Source organism: Cydia pomonella, chromosome 22 (genome assembly GCF_033807575.1).
Source record: "Cydia pomonella isolate Wapato2018A chromosome 22, ilCydPomo1, whole genome shotgun sequence".
Taxonomy (NCBI): Eukaryota; Metazoa; Arthropoda; class Insecta; order Lepidoptera; family Tortricidae; genus Cydia; species Cydia pomonella.
Genome location: NC_084724.1, coordinates 6,404,261 through 6,421,343, shown reverse-complemented (window position 1 = coordinate 6,421,343; position 17,083 = coordinate 6,404,261). Strand labels below are relative to the sequence as shown.

Below are 17,083 nucleotides of genomic sequence, written 5' to 3'. Positions count from 1 at the left end.
CACGTAACCCTTACGAAGGACAAAAAATCTTAACAAAAGACGTAAAATTTCATAGGATCACAGTCCGACGTTTTTGAAGAGTATGATTCAAATTTTAGTTTCTGACACACAAGTTGTGATATTGAAATAAACACTATCATGTCATTCACTGCCAACCTGTTGGGAGTTCATCGGGAGTGGTGGGATCCGGGGCCCGCACCTGCCGAAGCCGGTAAGACAGGAAGGACTTGTAGAATGGTCGGTTCTTGACGCGGAAGTCCAGACCCACGCTTTGATGGCAGCCGCTCAGCTTGAGGAGGCGCTCGCAGAGACAGTATATTATCTAATACAGAGACAGTATACATCCTATCTATCAGAAAAAAAACTTAAGTAATATAAATTTTATTTAATTATTTTAAGTAAAAAGAATTTAGATGCCCTGATTGCTCCGGAACTTCTTCGCGTTTGTTTTTCTATTTGTCTCTTTATCGTTTGAATATGCCAGCATAGATATAGTTTGGCAAGTAAATGTAGGCGCAAAGGGATGACCTTCCAAAGAAAATTTGAAATTCGCATCTTTTTCTACTGACAAATTGGGTTTTCCAGAGTATAGATATCAGTCTAGGGGTTATTAGGTTAGGTACGCATCTATCCTTACATCAGTCACTTTCTGCCCTATACATTTGTTTTCTGCCCTAAACAGCATATATCTCTGTCCCTCTTCACAGTAAATGTCACGAAAGAGGATAGTACAAATCAGCCGTGTCCATATGTCAGTGTCAATTTAAAAATCATTAATTGCGCGAAATCATATGGACCTACTAGACACCCATATTTGTGGGATTTCATTGTTTCTTCTTGCTAATAATTATATCTGTGTGATATATTTATCAATGACTCCCTAAGTTTAAAGTGAATGAACCTTCACCTTTACCTTTGGAAGTTCTTTGAAAGCTCTTTCGTCAAGACCGTGGAGGGTTGCTCGCTGCCGGTACAGGTACTGTCGTATTGTAAATTCTGCCGTCTTCTTATCTTTTGTTAACATTACCGGCTCCCTGCAAAGAAAAACACTCTATACCACGAGGGTGGAAAACAAGCGAAAGGGTCATCCAATGGTACGTGGACAACGCAACCGTATGAACGTTGGCAACCTCAGTGACGTTGAAGACTGATGCCGAGCGGTAAACATGCTAATAGGTTTACAGACAAATGCAGTCCCTCAACGTCAACACAGTGCTTTTTTATACTACGTCGGTGGCAAACAAGCATATGGCCCGCCTGATGGTGAGCAGTGTCCGTAGCCTATTTACACCTGCAACTCCAGAGGAGTTGCCGACCCTAACACTCCACACCCTCGTTGAGCTCCTGCACTGCAACCTTACTCACCGGCAGGAACACAACACTATGAGTAGGGTCTAGTCTAGTGTTATTTGGCTGCGGTTTTCTGTAAGGTGAAGGTACTTCCCCAATTGGGCTCTGCTCTAGATCTGGAATGACATACGCTGTGCTGTGCCCTACACAAAGCGAGATGACATTCACAATGCCCATACCTCTCTTTTGGAAGCAGTTTAAGGACGTACCCGGGTGCTTCTTTGGAGGAATCGGAAGCTATAGAAACTTACAATCAGGTGAATGATGAGACGTACCTAGTATTACTAACGGAGCAAGTAACTGTTGGTTCTGGAGCATTCCACGGCCTGTCCCATACAAACGCATTTTATTTCGTGTATTGCAATTTTTTCGGCGTTTGAAGCCGGCGATTATTTTTCTTTGCATGTTTTTGACCATTTGTCACAGAATAAGAAACTCCTACTTATACCTGCAAATCTTCAGAAAATTCACGTTTGTATGGGAAAACGGCAGACAATTTCATGGAATGCAAGGAGCATGTATAGTTGTTCTTTAGTAAGGTATGTTTGATTTGATATATGGCTTCTCACTCAACAGCTCTAGATTTGAGCAAGATGACAAAGCGCTTTGCACTTAGGCTCACTTCGAGCTATCACGTCTATGGCAGAAGATAGTGCTCAAACTGCTGCACACACAGAGGGGCCTAGCCAGAATGACCATCGTACAACAAACACCAAACGAATAGAAAATATGTGTGGCGATGACAGATGCTACGAAAAGTCACGAGACTATTTCCATACATTATTTAAGTTTCGATTGATATTTTCTATCAATGATTGTGATCTTGGCTGGGCTCCAGGATCTTTCCAGACGTCTTTAGGGAGCCCGAAATCTTCTTGATGATGATTATAAATGTAAATTGAATAAAGTTAAATTAAGAATTGGCATGAGACACTTACTTAGAGCAAAAGGCGACGTGGGCGTCCACGATACATTCTACTATCGAGATGGTGGAGGAGTTGGGATGAAAGAAGGTTATGTTAAGAATTTGATTAATATAAACTCACTTAGAGCTAAAGACCACCGTCTGATGTAGTAGATAATGCTCAAACTGCTGTACACACAGTATCGTCGTTGGCGTCCACGACACATACTACCATCGAGATGGTGGAGGAGTTGGGATGAAAGATGAGAGAAGGTTATTATGTTAAGAACTTGATTAATATAAATTTTCTTGGAGCTAATCACAACCGTCTGGGGTAGTAGATAATGCTCAAATTGCTGTACATACAGTGTCTGTCCCGAAGTCTGCACAGAACGCGGTCGTTTCTTGCGCACGAGTCTAATGGCGTCTTTAGCGTCCATGACACATTCTGCCACCGAGATGGTGGAGGAGGTGGGATGAAAGATAAGAGAAGGTTATGTTAAGAAACTTTATTAATATAAACTCACTTGGAGCTAAAGACTACCGTCTGTGGTAGTAGATAATGCTCAAACTGCTGTACACACAGTATCTGTCCCGAAGTCTGCACGGACCGAGGTCGTTTCTTGCGCACGAGTCGAATGGCGTCGTTGGCGCGCACGCGCAGTGAGTACACGAGGTAGCATGCTATCAGCACGCCGGTGCGACCGAGACCTGGTAATCAAATGACACACCAATGCTTTTGAATCAGTTAGAACAACTACACAAACAACAACTATAATGTTTAAAGGTTGCAATGCGACGACTTTTTTCCTATAAAATATTGTTTAGTAGTCCGATAGGCCGTTAATATTTTGGTGTCGAATTTTTTTCGTCTGATTTCGTGAAAATTTGGTGGATAAATATCACTTTAAAATGTTTCACTGAGTTACGAAAATGTATCGTATTTTTGAACTCATTAGAAAAAAAAAAATCGACCAAGTTGTGATTTCGTATTTATCCCTCCTAGAATAAGGAGCTCTTCAAACCACCCAAAACCTTATTCTATCCAAATCTAACGTAAAACAAAATTTAAATCAGCCCATTAAGAAGTAACTAAAATAACTGGGCTAGTGCAAGCAGAGGACGCCATTCATTGAGCCTTGCGTTAGTTAACTTACGTCTACGTCAGGGGGGCTAGCCAAATGCTAATTGTCTCTATATAACTCTTCCAGTGCGATAGAGACAGATAGCGTTTCGTTTCATTTTTCTGCGAATGACTGTCATCTTAACTAGGCCCCCAGGTCTAAACTAGCGCCTTTCCCGCGATCTCCCCAACGTAAACTAGAATTCAAATCGATTTTACATAACAATCATCCTCCAATAGGCGCTTTTATAATTCATCACGTTCCCTGCATTCCCGGCTTTGTCTTGGCGACAGTCGTAACGATACCGTGGATAGCCACGATAAAATATAAAAGCAGATTTGTTTATTTTTAGGCACCGGTAACTTCCTCAACATTACCTACCATGCCTAATTAGTTAGTTATTATATACTTATTAGATATGTACACTTAGACACTCAGTGACGGCGCGACACAAATATTCATAGGGAGCCCGGAGCTAATTATGCTTTCTTTTTCTCCTTAAACCGATCGTGAAAGTACTCAACGGGCTGAAATTATACAAGCCGGTGGGAATAGAGTTCTTTGAACGATCCGCCACTGATAGACAGTTGCTTTGTAAAGAATAATAGATTTTTAAGCCAAATAACTGGGCTAAAAATTAAATAGTATTTTATAATCATAGACCGAGACAAGTCTGCAACGTATTTTGTTATATACGTCATACCTAATTTCATAGAAGTTTGATGTTTAAAATAACACTTGCACTGCGTATGCTATCCAAATCGTTGCAGACTATTAAATGCCATGAGACTTTTAAAATCGTTGACCAAATCAAATCAGATATGTTGGCTTTGTGGGTTCGAATCAAAATAAAATTGACAGCAAGTACTCGTATAATAGATTCGTATCGCTTTTCCTTGTAATGCTATGCCCCTTTTACTAAAATGTTTCTTTAGGCATGCCACATGATGCGGTTCTAAGCAAGTATGTTGCCAACTCTACAAAAACTAGTTTTGTGTTTAGTAATTAAGCATGAAAGCACCAGGCATTAATTATTTTTACTTAAAGGTCATGAATAATTTAAGCTAGTTATTCCGGGGACCATTTGTTACAAAATTTCAACGTACCTACAATTAACACTTTCGCGCGAGCACCGTCATTTGACGTCAAAAATTGACCAATGTATCGAGACACAACGTCTAAACACGTCTTTACAACAATGCATTTTAAGGGTACAACGTTTGTAAACGTCGGCTGGCCTTACTTTACTCCTATAGCTACGTCATTGCGCCACAACACGGCTCAATTTTAAATCCCTAGCGCCACGCTAAGTCGATATTTTTTATTTTCTGTAGGGCTCACTCACACATATGCAAGTGTTCCCACACACACACACAACGTCAATGGACGCCGTCCGTTCCTATACGCGCGGTACATTCGGTTCGCCTGCGCACGCGAAAAGGGTAACGCGCATGCGGTTATGTAGCGGCCGAGATTTTATATTCGCAACGGCCGTTCTGTGTCAATGTAAGTACATTTTTTATCGATTTTGAGTGTAAGATTGTAATCAAAAGTTATGTTACGGGCAGCAAGTGTTATCTTCTACGTATATCAAAGTAATTTAATCGTCTTATACGTAGATGGATAAGACAAACCACAAGAAATTTCTGCAGGTGTTTGAATGATCTTCGTCACGGTAGTCATCAGCAGACCCATATGAGGACGATGGAGAGTTTTGGTCTGATAAGGACTACGATCCAGTCGATGAGCAACATAACAGTAGCGATAGTTCCATAAGTGCTTTTGCTGAAACAGTACAACCACTGAGACACAATTCAAGCGTAGATATGGATACTGCTGATACGATCTCAATAGATTCGATTGGGCACACTTGAGACATCGCCACTTCCCGACCCTGTGGCTATGGAGGACAATCCTCATGCCTCGCCGCAACCCGGTCCTGAAATAGAGGCTAACGCCGTCCAGCACGCGACGCTGTCTCCTAATCCTCTGGAAATGGAGGACAACTTAACACCGCACGCTTCGCCGTCTCCAGTAGCGATAAACGCTAATGTCCATCAGCGATGCCAACTCCAGACCCCGTGAAGTTGGAGAGAGACCCATCACCGCACGAATTACAACCTCTGATTTAGTTGAGATGCATGCTCCGCCCTCTCCCGATCACCCGAACGCCGCACTCCCTCAAGTTCGCGAGCATATAGAGGGCAATTTGTCGCCGAACGCCTCACCAGCTCCTGATCTCTAGGAAATAGAGAGGCGTCTATCATCGACCCTCTCACCACCTCCCAGTCCCGCGGAGATAGAGATTAACCCGTCCTCTATCGCATCGCTTCCTCTTAATCTTGAAGGAATAAATGGTTATATTTCATCTTATGGGCCGCCAACTCCTGAGCGCGTGGAGATAGAAGAAAACCCAACACCGCTTCCTAATGTCATGGGCAATGAGGGCAACTCACCAGGCACGTCAACGCTTCCTGATTCCAGGGGAGTAAGGAGTGATCCATGACCTGATGAACCTTCTACTCCTCCGTTATCAACATATGTCTCTCGCAACCGTACTCTAAGCAATCCTTCAACAAGTAGATGAGGCCCAAGGTGCAGGACTCCTCCTAGAGATGATGTTTGGGAAAAAACAACTGCCAAATTACCTACTTTTGATTTCGACACTATTTCTGCAGGTGTTCAATCTGATTTAGGACCAAACGCTTCAGTTAAAGACGTTTTTGATAATTTATTTCCTACGCACATTATTGACTTCAGTACTTCTTCATTGTAGTAGCAAGAATAAATGAAAACGGAAGAGCTCTCTGCGCTACAAACAGGCCTTCTACTAGAAACTCGCGTCGTTATAGATAAAGATACCGACTGCAAAGAAATACAGGAATTTTTGGGTTTATGTATTTTTATGGGACATATTGATGTCCCTAAAAACGAAAACTTTTTACCTACACTGTTCCCCGTTATTATCATCAGATTTTTGGGTATATCAATTACCATCACGTCTGGGCGCAGATTCGAACAAATATTGTGATGCCTGTGTGTATCTGAGTTAAACGCACCAAGAAAAGAATAAATTGTAAGGTTCAGAGATGCTATTGCTAAGAAATTCCGTGATTACTACAAGCCTACTAAAGAACCCTTTTTGGATGAATCGTTACTTTTGTTTCACAGGCGTTTATCATTTTGGCAGTATATCAAGTCTAAGAAAGCGCGTTATGGGATAAAATTCTACGAGTTGACTACTTCTGATGGTTTCATACGTAATATTTTCATGTATACAGGAAGTGATGAAGAAGTAGAAAAAGGGATAAAAGACTGAAAAAATTGTCATGCGACTGATGTTTGTATGTGGCAAAAAGTGTTATTGGACATTGATTTACTATAATAAATATTAAAAATAACACAAGAGTATAATGTTGATTATTTCCTTTTTTTCCTACGAATATTTAGATGTTTGCAGAGGGCTACAGTTGTCAAATGTCTTCGTTATAATTGCCGTATAATAACGTTTGTTGAATGTACTTTTGAAACATGAATATGATGGGCAGGAACGTACATAAACGTCTAAGTCATAAGACGTTGTAACCCTGTGCAAACAAATACCTTAGTAATATGTGACGGAACGTTTTTAAACGTTAACGACGTTACACGTTGGTCACACAAATATAAACGTTGACATGCTCTTATACGACGCAACGTTTATAAACGTTAACGTCATATAACGTTGAGTACTTATATATAAACATACATCGATGGCATAAGGTGGAACGTTAATAGACGTTGACGTGATCAGACGTTGTTTCCTTGTTTATAAGCAGAAATTGGTGACATATGGCTGAACGTTTCTAGCCGTAGACGTCATTGAACGTTTGTGTCACGTTTCAAAAGATCGTTTCACAAGTTAAAAGCAGTACGTATATTAACGTTGGTTTATTTTGTATGGGAAAATACTGTGCACTCCAAGTACTATTGGTGAAGTGGGGTGCTCGCGCGAAAGTGTTAATGAACGTTTACGTTATGGAAATAATAAAATGAAACCAAATAATTTGTGTAAAAGTCATTTATTACCGCTATACACGTACCTAAGACTTTGAGGTGAAAAAGTGTGAAGTGCCATAATGCACGTAACAAACGTCCTACTTTCATACAAGTTTACCGTTTTGGCTGACATTTTCACACTTTGCCATTGCGAAGTATTTGGTCCAACACTATACCTAGACATTCGAATCTGCGAGACTTCTTCTGTACCTATTTATTAGCTTCCAATTGAATACAGATCTAGATACCGTACCGCTTGACTGAGGCGTACACAGTACCGCCCCCCCCCCCCCCCCCCCCCCCCCCCCCCCCCCCCCCGTAACCCCGAACCCCGGCTCGTACCAATGAGTTTTTCGGAACTTATGTACGAAATATCATTTGATATTTACCAGTCGCTTTTCGGTGAAGGAAAACATCGTGAGGAAACCGGACTAATCCCAACAAGGCCTAGTTTATCCTCTGGGTTGGAAGGTCTGATGGCAGTCGCTTTCGTAAAAACTAGTGCCTACGCCAAATCTTGGGATTAGTTGTCAAGCGGACCCCAGGCTCCCATGAGCCGTGGCAAATGCCGGGACAACGCGAGGAAGAAGAAGGAGTAGATCCACAGTACTTATACTTAAATAAACATAAACACACGTGAATAAAATTATGATGTTCCTAGCTTCTTGTAAGCCGAACACTCTCTCTCCAAACCTTTTCAATAAGTTCATCATCCTTAGCTTCTTTCGGAACTGCACTAGGCCTACAATCAGCGTAATATTTTCCACTTGTATCCACTAATTCAGGAGCAACACTCAAATGAATCGATGTCTGAGCACCTTCTTTAGGCGTCTTAAAAAGAACCTTGATCACTGCTAATATTATTTTTCTTGGTATCGCAGGCAAACGGTCAAAGATATCAGTTTTCACTACCCCAGGATATAAAGAATTTGCTGTTATTCCTTGAGGAAGCTTCTTGGCTAATGCCTTTGCCCAAAGCACATTGCAAAGTTTGGTATTACAATACCTAGTCCATTTTCCTTTAGTGTTCAAGCCAGCTACGACTTCAGGATCGAATTTAGACGTAACCCAGGCGTAAGAAGACACAATCACTATACGACTTGGTTTTGAATCCGTCAGCTTTTTGAGCAGTAAGTTAGTTAGTAGAAATGGGCCTAGATAGTTAATTTGAGTCACTAACTCGATCCCATCTTCTGTAGTTTTCTTTTTGAGCCCACCACATCCAGCGTTGTTGACCAAAATGTTTAATCTTTCTTCATTATCGTTGAATTCTTCGCAAAATCTTCTAATGCTTTTAAATTTTGAAAGATCTAAGTGTCTATATTCGACGTTGGTGTTCTTCGTCGTGGCTATAATATCTTCAACGGCAGCTGCTGATTTCTTGTTGTCTCTGCTTGCGATAATGACCCTTGCTCCTCTCCTGGCTAGATCTCGGGCCGTCTCAAGTCCAATTCCAGCATTTCCTCCAGTCACAAGGGCGGTTTTCCCGTGAAGCTTCGTCTTACATTTGCAAACTCCTTTGATAGGGTCTAGCCATAGTTTCAGACCGAGGACGAAAACGATAAAACATATGGTGAAATAGAAAACAAACTTGAGAAGAAAGAGGAAAAGTAAGTAAAATAACATGTTTACGTGTCACTTGTGTGCACATCAATGGGTGAATAGTAACTTCCCTTTTGTTATTTAATACAGTTATGCCGAAAAGTCTTAAAGTAAATTATTTAGAGCGTTTTTAATTATTGCGAGTACATACACTGTAGGTACTGAATTATTGGCAAGATCTAATATAAAGTCATCAGATAATAGAACTTATGTAATCTTAATATTGGTGGAACCCCTATAGCTCCGCCATTAAAAAAACATCGGGTTGTACTCCGAGTGCCGACAGAAGTGAAAACTTGATTATTAACGTTGTGCATTTTTGATATTTTGGAGAAATTGAGTAGCAGTTTTATAAAAATAGATAATTTTCTATTATACCTACGTAAATAAATTTGAGTGTGGAAGTATGTGTTCGCGGTAGGCCCTCAGGCCCCACATGGCAACGATTATCAGGCCCGACGGGACTGATTTTGAGCCTGATATCTTGAAGGGTGGATGTAATTGGCGCTTTACTGCTATAGCAGAACTTGCGTCTAGTTCTGTAGATATGTGTTATTTTCCCGTTTTCAAAGTTACCTAAGTTACCTTAATTAAGTAATGGAATGTTAAAAATATTGTCTAACCGATAGTACACTGTTGTTTTGCATAATGAATTATCTACTTAATTAAGTAGATTGACATTAACCTTCATCGGGTCGCCGTATTGATTCTAAATTCCAGACTTGTTTACATACTTAATTGTATTTGTTTAAGAATGCAAATAAAAGGCCGGCTTGGGAAATAAAAAGTACATATAGTCTGGCAAATGTATTGTATCACTAACGGTAGAATAAAAAAGTTTATACCTCTTTTTGGGGTTAAGTGTAACTAATTATAGTATAAGAATAACCGTTAATAAAAGAAAAACCGTCTCCAAAAAGAATACTCGTAATATTAAATATTCTCTCTATTATATGCGCTAGCAACTGATCAATATGTTTAAAGAGAAATTAATCTAACTTTGACATTTCAGCAATGATAGTGACAGAACTGGATTGGACTTCGCAGTCAACTTATTAGATGTGTGTCTTGCAACGTCACAATCTTAAATGTGTGTTGTACTGCAGATTTCAATTCAACTTAATGAAACAAAAATGGAAATATCTCAAAAATCAAGCTGAATTCACTGTAACTTATGTAACATTTTGAATTTTATCATATATGATCAGGAACACGCTGTTAAGACCTTCGAGCAACACCTGCTTCCGACACGTCGGAAGAGATGAGCCCAAGCTATATCTTACCGTACAAATCGTTCTGCTATTTTTTGCGGGGGGAAACGTGCACACAGTCGCACTACTCACTCACTACACACAAAATCTAATCTGTAATGTTTTGGCGTTGAAACTCTAGGTCCCAGCGCGCACAAGTTTTTTGGAGAAATCGCGAAACGTCTGGTTGACGTAACTGGTGACCGAAGAGCTGGCGGCTTCCTCGCACAACGTATCAGTATTGCGATACAACGAGGAAATGCCGCGAGCATCCTTGGTACAATGCCTCAAGGGCCTAATTTAGATATAAGCTAGTTATAGTAATCATCTGTATATATCCATTATGTAAAAGATTAATTAAAATAAACATCTGTAATGAATGACGACACAAGTAAATAGAAAAATGACACACGTCAAAGACAAATTTTGCACGCCTCGGCCTCGATCTGTTTTGTGTACGGACGAGTCACAACACGCACCGCGCTATGCCCAGTTGGGCATGTGCTTCAGCAGAGGGGAAATAGTGCGAATGCTGACTTCCTTCTCGGTGGTGCTCGAAGGTTAGACCTTTCGAGTTCCTCGCGGGTACCGTACCGTGTAGGCGTGTAGCACAGGAATAGTAAATTTTTTGGTTAAATAATAGTAACCTCACCTGCATGGCAATGTATGGCCACCCTGCCCTCCTGCAGCGCGAATGAGAGCACCTTGGCCATGTCCAGCAGCCCGCTAAGGCTGGCTTCCCCGTAGTCTGGCCAGGCAAAATTGTAGTAGTAAACTGAGGAAAAATTTATGTCAGGGGAAAATCCTCAGAAAAGATACCTATATAGAGAAATTAATTCCTTCAGAGTTAATTTGCAATACTGTCTTCATTACTAGATCCGAGACTAGACTAGACAATGGTTGGTTAAATTTACTTCACCGAAGCAACCAGATAACCGGTCTGACCTAATGGGTAGTGTGTAGTGTCCTGGTTTCGAAATTTGAATCCCCGGATTTTTCAAGAATTTTCAAGAGCGTTTATCTGTGTGAAGAGCACAGATAATTCGAGGCTTACTATTAAGCGAAGCTTTATAAAGGAGGCTTTATTATTATCGTTCGCCAAGAAGATGTTTATCATATTGAAAACCTAAAAACTCGTGAGAGACGGCCCGCAGCTTGCGTTTTAACCAGGATCCGTAGAATTACCCCCCCCCCCTACCCGATTAGGGTTCCTCTATAATAAATAAACTTACTGTCGTTGGCCATGAAGATGTTAGGGTCATATGTGAACCCAGAGCTGGTGAGGGGCGGGCCGCAGCTGGCGTGTTCGCCGGGTGTCTGTAGATTTATCACCGTCCGGATACCCCAACTACACACACACCAAAATCTAATCTTATAAAGCGTCATAGGACTCATACACTTGAGAAATTATTTTTTATTTTAAGACCGACGTAGTATGAAAAAAAAAAGACATGCCACTCTTAAGCCGCTAAAGTTATTTTTTAATATAAAGGTAAATTCTTTGAAAAAAAGAAGAGTCGGATTCGCCCACCGAGTGTTCCCTACTTTTTAGTATTTGTTGTTATAGCGGCAACAAAAATACATCATCTGTGAAAATGTTAACTGTCTAGCTATCACGGTTCATGAGATACAGCCTGGTGACAGACGGAAAGACAGATAGACAGCAGAGTTCTAGTAATAGGGTCCCGTTTTACCCTTTGGGTACGGAACCCTAACAAACGCGCCCGCTAGTTTGTCAGTCAAAGCAGATGGCGCTGTACTGACCCATTTGTTTTGTGGTCAACGTTTTGACAACCAAGGTTACCGCTTAATGTACTGAGCTGAACAGCGCCATCTCATTAGACTGTCAAATTTGAAGCACGAAATTGTTTTAGATACAACACAACTTATAACAATGAATGAATCTTTGGTTCTGGGTTCTACTTTATTTGTTTGCATAAAACTATTCATATAATATACAAACTTTATTTAGGTACTAACTAGCTTCCACCCGTTTCTTCATCCGCGTAGAAGTATAAAAATATTCAACCCCATTTTCAAAGCAGTCGTCGTGGAATAAAGATGAAAGTTATATTCTCTATAAAAAGCAAGATGGTTTTATTGTAGTTCTAAAACAATGGTTACCTGTGGAATTGCTGTATGATATTCCTCGCGGCGATACCGGCGGTGCTGGGGCGCGCCATCGCCAAAATGTCGTCGGTAATCCTATAACAACAGATAGATTTAGCGTGACGTGTCGACAGTCAGGATGGCCAAGTAGGAGTTTTTTTATTATTATGGTAAATTTCGGTGGAAACGAGCGCGACCCGTCTGGTGATAAAATTAATCTGGCAAACTAATTTTGTCAGTATAGTCAGACAGTGCAAGTTTTATTTTAAATGTCAATCTTCTATGAAATGATGATGTTTATTTAGCACCGGCTGGGCTATCAAAATCGCTGCCAACTTAGCTTGGTCTGACTCTAGCAGTAGAATAATAGAACTATACTGTATTAGGTACTAGCATAAGAAAAAGACAGTATGGAATGGAAGAGCAAGGATCTCCCAATAGGTGGGTACGCTGACAGGTGTCATTCCAATACAATCTTGCGTGATTTGGCGTGTTTAAGTTATAAATTATACGGATATGACACATGTCACCCTACCCATTGATTTTGCAAAATACCATACCTGTCAATAAATTTTGTCTCACAAAATATCGATGTCTGAACATTACCTATTACGTGCCGTGCCGTAACCGTAACCGTAAAGCTGGACTTGATTTAAGCTTGGACCCGGGTACGTCCTTAAACTACGTCCAAAAGAGAGGTATGGGCATTGTGAATGTCATCTCGCTTTGTGTCGTAGGGCACAGCACAGCGGATGTCATTCCAGATCTAGAGCAGAGCCCAACTGGGGAAGTACCTCCACCTTACAGAAAACCGCAGCCAAATAACACTAGACCCTACTCATAGTGTTGTGTTCCTGCCGGTGAGTAAGGTTGCCAGAGAGCTCAACGAGGGTGCGTAGTGTTAGGGTCGGCAACGGCAGGCGTACATACATAGGTTACGGAGGCTGCGTACCATCAGGCGGGCCGTAAGCTTGTTTGCCACCGACGTAATATAAAAAAGAAAAAAAAGCATTTACTCTGTTATAAAACTATTTAAACGGATTACATCGCGTATAATTAATTCAAAATACTTCCTGACGTTTCCCCGACCTGACCCGCGACCACCGGGCACTGACCACGAACGTTGTAAAGGGTTCGAAAAGTCGGGATGTATTTTAAATTCATTATACGCATGTTATATGCGATATAATACGTTTATAGACTTAATATTGATTCCATGAATAACTATCGCCTAAAGATTTTATATATTTTAACCGAAGACAATTTAATCTGTTATCAAAATTGCACTCATGTACTAATTTAAATGAAAACACCAGCATAATGAACATTTTTCCTGCACCAAATAAAAACAGCACTTATAAAAATGCCTGCACTGGCGTTAAATGCCATCACCACACGACACAGCGGCATTAACGTATGAACATTATTGTCCCAAGTCTGAATCCATCAACGAAGTACACACTAAAAACTACCTTATGAACCATATATTTAAGTTCATAGTCGAATGGGAATTTATAGAGATAAGGGCCTAACAGTCCGGCGTATTAACATAATAAGTGGAATGGTTGAAAAGTCACGCTAAATAAAATTATTACTACATTTTTATTCTCAAGGATTCATTTGTTAAATTCGTTTGGGGAGAAATTTATATACATACCTATTTACTTATATGCAAGTACATATAAGTTCTCGGCGTTGATAGCTTCCTACGCGGTATACTTATTAGTTATTATGGTTATGGTTTAATCTTGATATCAACCAAAAGACTTCCACAACGATTGATCGTGTGCCAACGATTCCCTGCGATTTTAACCAGATCATTTGTACACCATATTGGGGATCTTCGCTTGCTGAATCCACACAAGAATTTCCACCAACAGCCATCAGCCCACGTAGCCAACATGCCAATCATTATCGCTCCTTAGCGTAGCGTAGTCATATCTCTCTATCACTCTTCCATATAAGTGACAATGACAGTTTCGACATATGCGTAGGCAGGTACAGGCAGGGGGCGGCTGCCCCCCTGTAGCTCAAATTTTACATACAATGTATGCTCCTCTGAAGCCTCTGTGTCCCCCTCCCCCCAGGCCTCCGTCGATATCAACTAGCTGGCCCCCTTGCTACGTAAATGATTAAATTGATGAATAAAACAATACTACTTGTGCTATAAATCCGCCTAGCTAATGATATACGAGTATGTACTTATATTTGCTATATGGGGGTTTCCGGAGGCGAAAAATCGATCTAGCTAGGTCTTATCTCCGGGAAAACGCGCATTTTTGAGTTTTTATGTTTTCCGAGCAAAGCTCGGTCTCCAGATATTATGTACTTATATGATAGATAATACATAACAGTACTCCATGAAATTTCCTACAATTCCGCCTAGCGAATAAAATAATTATTTTTTATTTAGAGTTGTCATAGGGGAAATAATCTTCCAGTTTTTGATCCTAAATTACAAAAACACGGTAAATGCCAAATACATATCTTATACCTTTAAACGAGCAATTCTTGTATATATATATGTACATATATTTCTGTGATCTCAGAAACGGCTCTAACGATTTCGCTGAAATTTGGTATATGGGGGTTTTTGGGGGTATACAATCGATCTAGATTAGTCTTATGTTTGGGAAAACGCGTGTTTTCGAGTTTTCATGCGTTTTTCTCTCGACGCAGAATATGGTCGCTAATTTCGTGTTGCCAGCCATTGTCCGTCTGGTCCAGCGGGTTAAGACGCGGACAGCTAGAAACGAGTGTGACGGGTTCGAATCTCGCCCGGTGACTAACTTTTTTTTTATATGTTCAAGTTTATATATAATTTTTTTAATTTTTATTGTTTTAGACAAATTTAATTTAGTAAAAAAATGTAGTTAAGATTATCTCCTATACACCACCATATTACAATAAATAGTTATAACCGAGCAAAGCTCGGTCGCCCAGGTACTAAGTATTTATAGCAAATTTCAAGTAGTATTGTTATGTATTGATCAATTAAATCATTTACATAATATATAAATAAATATAAATATAAATATTATAGGACATTATTACACAAATTGATTAAGTCCCACAGTAAGCTCAATAAGGCTTGTGTTGAGGGTACTTAGACAACGATATATATAATATATAAATATTGATAAATACTTAATTACATAGAAAACACCCATGACTCAGGAACAAATATCCATGCTCATCACACGAATACATGCCCTTACCAGGATTTGAACCCGGGACCATCAGCTTCGTAGGCAGGGTCACTACCCACTAGGCCAGACCGGTCGTCAAATACCTTTGATCGACATCAACTTTTTCATATTCTACTAAGATTACTATTGGGATTGGGACAGTTTTGCTCCTAACCTAACATTTTAAAATCAAAAATGGCAGCAACGTGGTCACAATGCCATTACGTCAAGTTGAATCGGCCCCTCAAAGTGCGTTGTTGTAACGATGTAATGGCTCCTCTACCCGATGGCCCAGCGTAGGCCAGTCCAAGGGACGCATTTATGCGTTAGAGGGAGTAAGTGATATTGCTATCTCATTCCACCTCATACTTGCGTCCCTTAGACTGGCCTACGCTGGGCCATCGTGTAGAGGAGCCCTAAGGTTCTAGTACTTGACCGGCAGGCGGTGTCACGAATGGCGTGTTGACTTGAATGGCTGACACTTAATTGTAACTAATTTGCTTACATTTATTTTTATTGCTGCTATTATACTAAACATGTTTTAATTATATTTTTTTCCAATGTGTGCATAAAAAAGTTTATGTCCTGGCTGCAAGTGCTATTGACTTTTATTAAGAAGAAAGTAAGTCCTGGATAAAAGGATTCGAAAGGATTTGAACATATCTCATCTCTGTGACATTAATACCGGGTGTTTCCTGTAACAGGGGCAATAAATTAAACTGTAGGCTGTACTCCTCAAACTCACCAACATTTGTTTAGCAACTTTTAAAATAACTATTGTAATGTATTATTTTATTCCTGAAAATTTAATATCAAAGGGACAAAGATATGTACTATCACATTTTAAAATTGTCTTATAATTACTTATAAAACATGTAAGATTTGTTGACATTGAGTATACATATACATATGATATCATTAGTAAATTCAAATAATGGTTACTATTAAATTTTTTAACAAATCAAGTATTAAAAACCGGCCAAGAGCATGTCGGGCCACGCTCAGTGTAGGGTTCCGTAGTTACTCTTCCGTCACAATAAGCTAAACTGGAGCTTAAAGTATAGTAAATTGTTAACCAAGGGATGAAACGGTACCTTTCACCCGAGTTAAACAAATAGGCAAATTTGCACAATCAGTACCTAATTAAAGTAAGTCTTTTTACTATGAAGGGAAAACTTTTTGCGATAACTCAAAAACAGCTAAACTGATCATGTCCGCTATAGTTTTCATTTAATGTCTTTCTTAAGCTCTACTTCCACGATTTTTTTCATATTTTTTGGACCTATGGTTCAAAAGTTAGAGGGGGGGGACACATTTATTTTTCTTTCGGAGGGATTATCTCCGAATATATTCACTTTATCAAAAAATGTTTCTTGAAAACCCGTATTAGTTTTGAAAGACCTTTCCAACGATACCCCACACTCTAGGGTTGAAGCGAAAAAAAAAATTCACCCCCACTTTACGTGTAGGGGAGGTACCTTAAAAAAATTAAATTTTTAGATTTTATTGTACGACTTT

General features: G+C 39.9%; 2 protein-coding genes across 6 annotated transcripts in view; both read right to left on the bottom strand.

The window, feature by feature from the left end:
- The window catches only part of LOC133530078 (protein tyrosine phosphatase domain-containing protein 1-like), a 46,656-nt gene that overhangs the window by 4,014 nt on the left and 25,559 nt on the right, over positions 1–17,083 (bottom strand). For 4 of the 5 annotated variants that reach the window (XM_061867904.1, XM_061867905.1, XM_061867906.1 and 1 more), the window contains 6 exons: positions 12,393–12,473; positions 11,501–11,616; positions 10,921–11,043; positions 2,782–2,965; positions 914–1,034; positions 157–322 (listed from right to left, as the gene is read on the bottom strand). In XM_061867904.1, coding sequence (XP_061723888.1) covers positions 157–322; positions 914–1,034; positions 2,782–2,965; positions 10,921–11,043; positions 11,501–11,616; positions 12,393–12,473 — 791 coding nt within the window. Of the gene's footprint in view, positions 1–156; positions 323–913; positions 1,035–2,781; positions 2,966–10,920; positions 11,044–11,500; positions 11,617–12,392; positions 12,474–14,034; positions 14,058–17,083 lie in introns of those variants that run through there. The other variant, XM_061867908.1, reaches the window with a different exon arrangement.
- On the bottom strand, positions 7,778–9,882 carry LOC133530084 (retinol dehydrogenase 13-like). Its single transcript, XM_061867914.1, has one exon. The coding sequence runs from the start codon at positions 9,040–9,042 to the stop codon at positions 8,074–8,076; it is 969 nt and encodes a 322-aa protein (XP_061723898.1). The 5' UTR covers positions 9,043–9,882; the 3' UTR covers positions 7,778–8,073.

What these genes read in the sequence shown, in the direction of transcription:
- LOC133530084 (XM_061867914.1), bottom strand. Translation starts at nt 9,042, where the DNA reads ATGTTATTTTACTTACTTTTCCTCTTTCTTCTCAAGTTTGTTTTCTAT.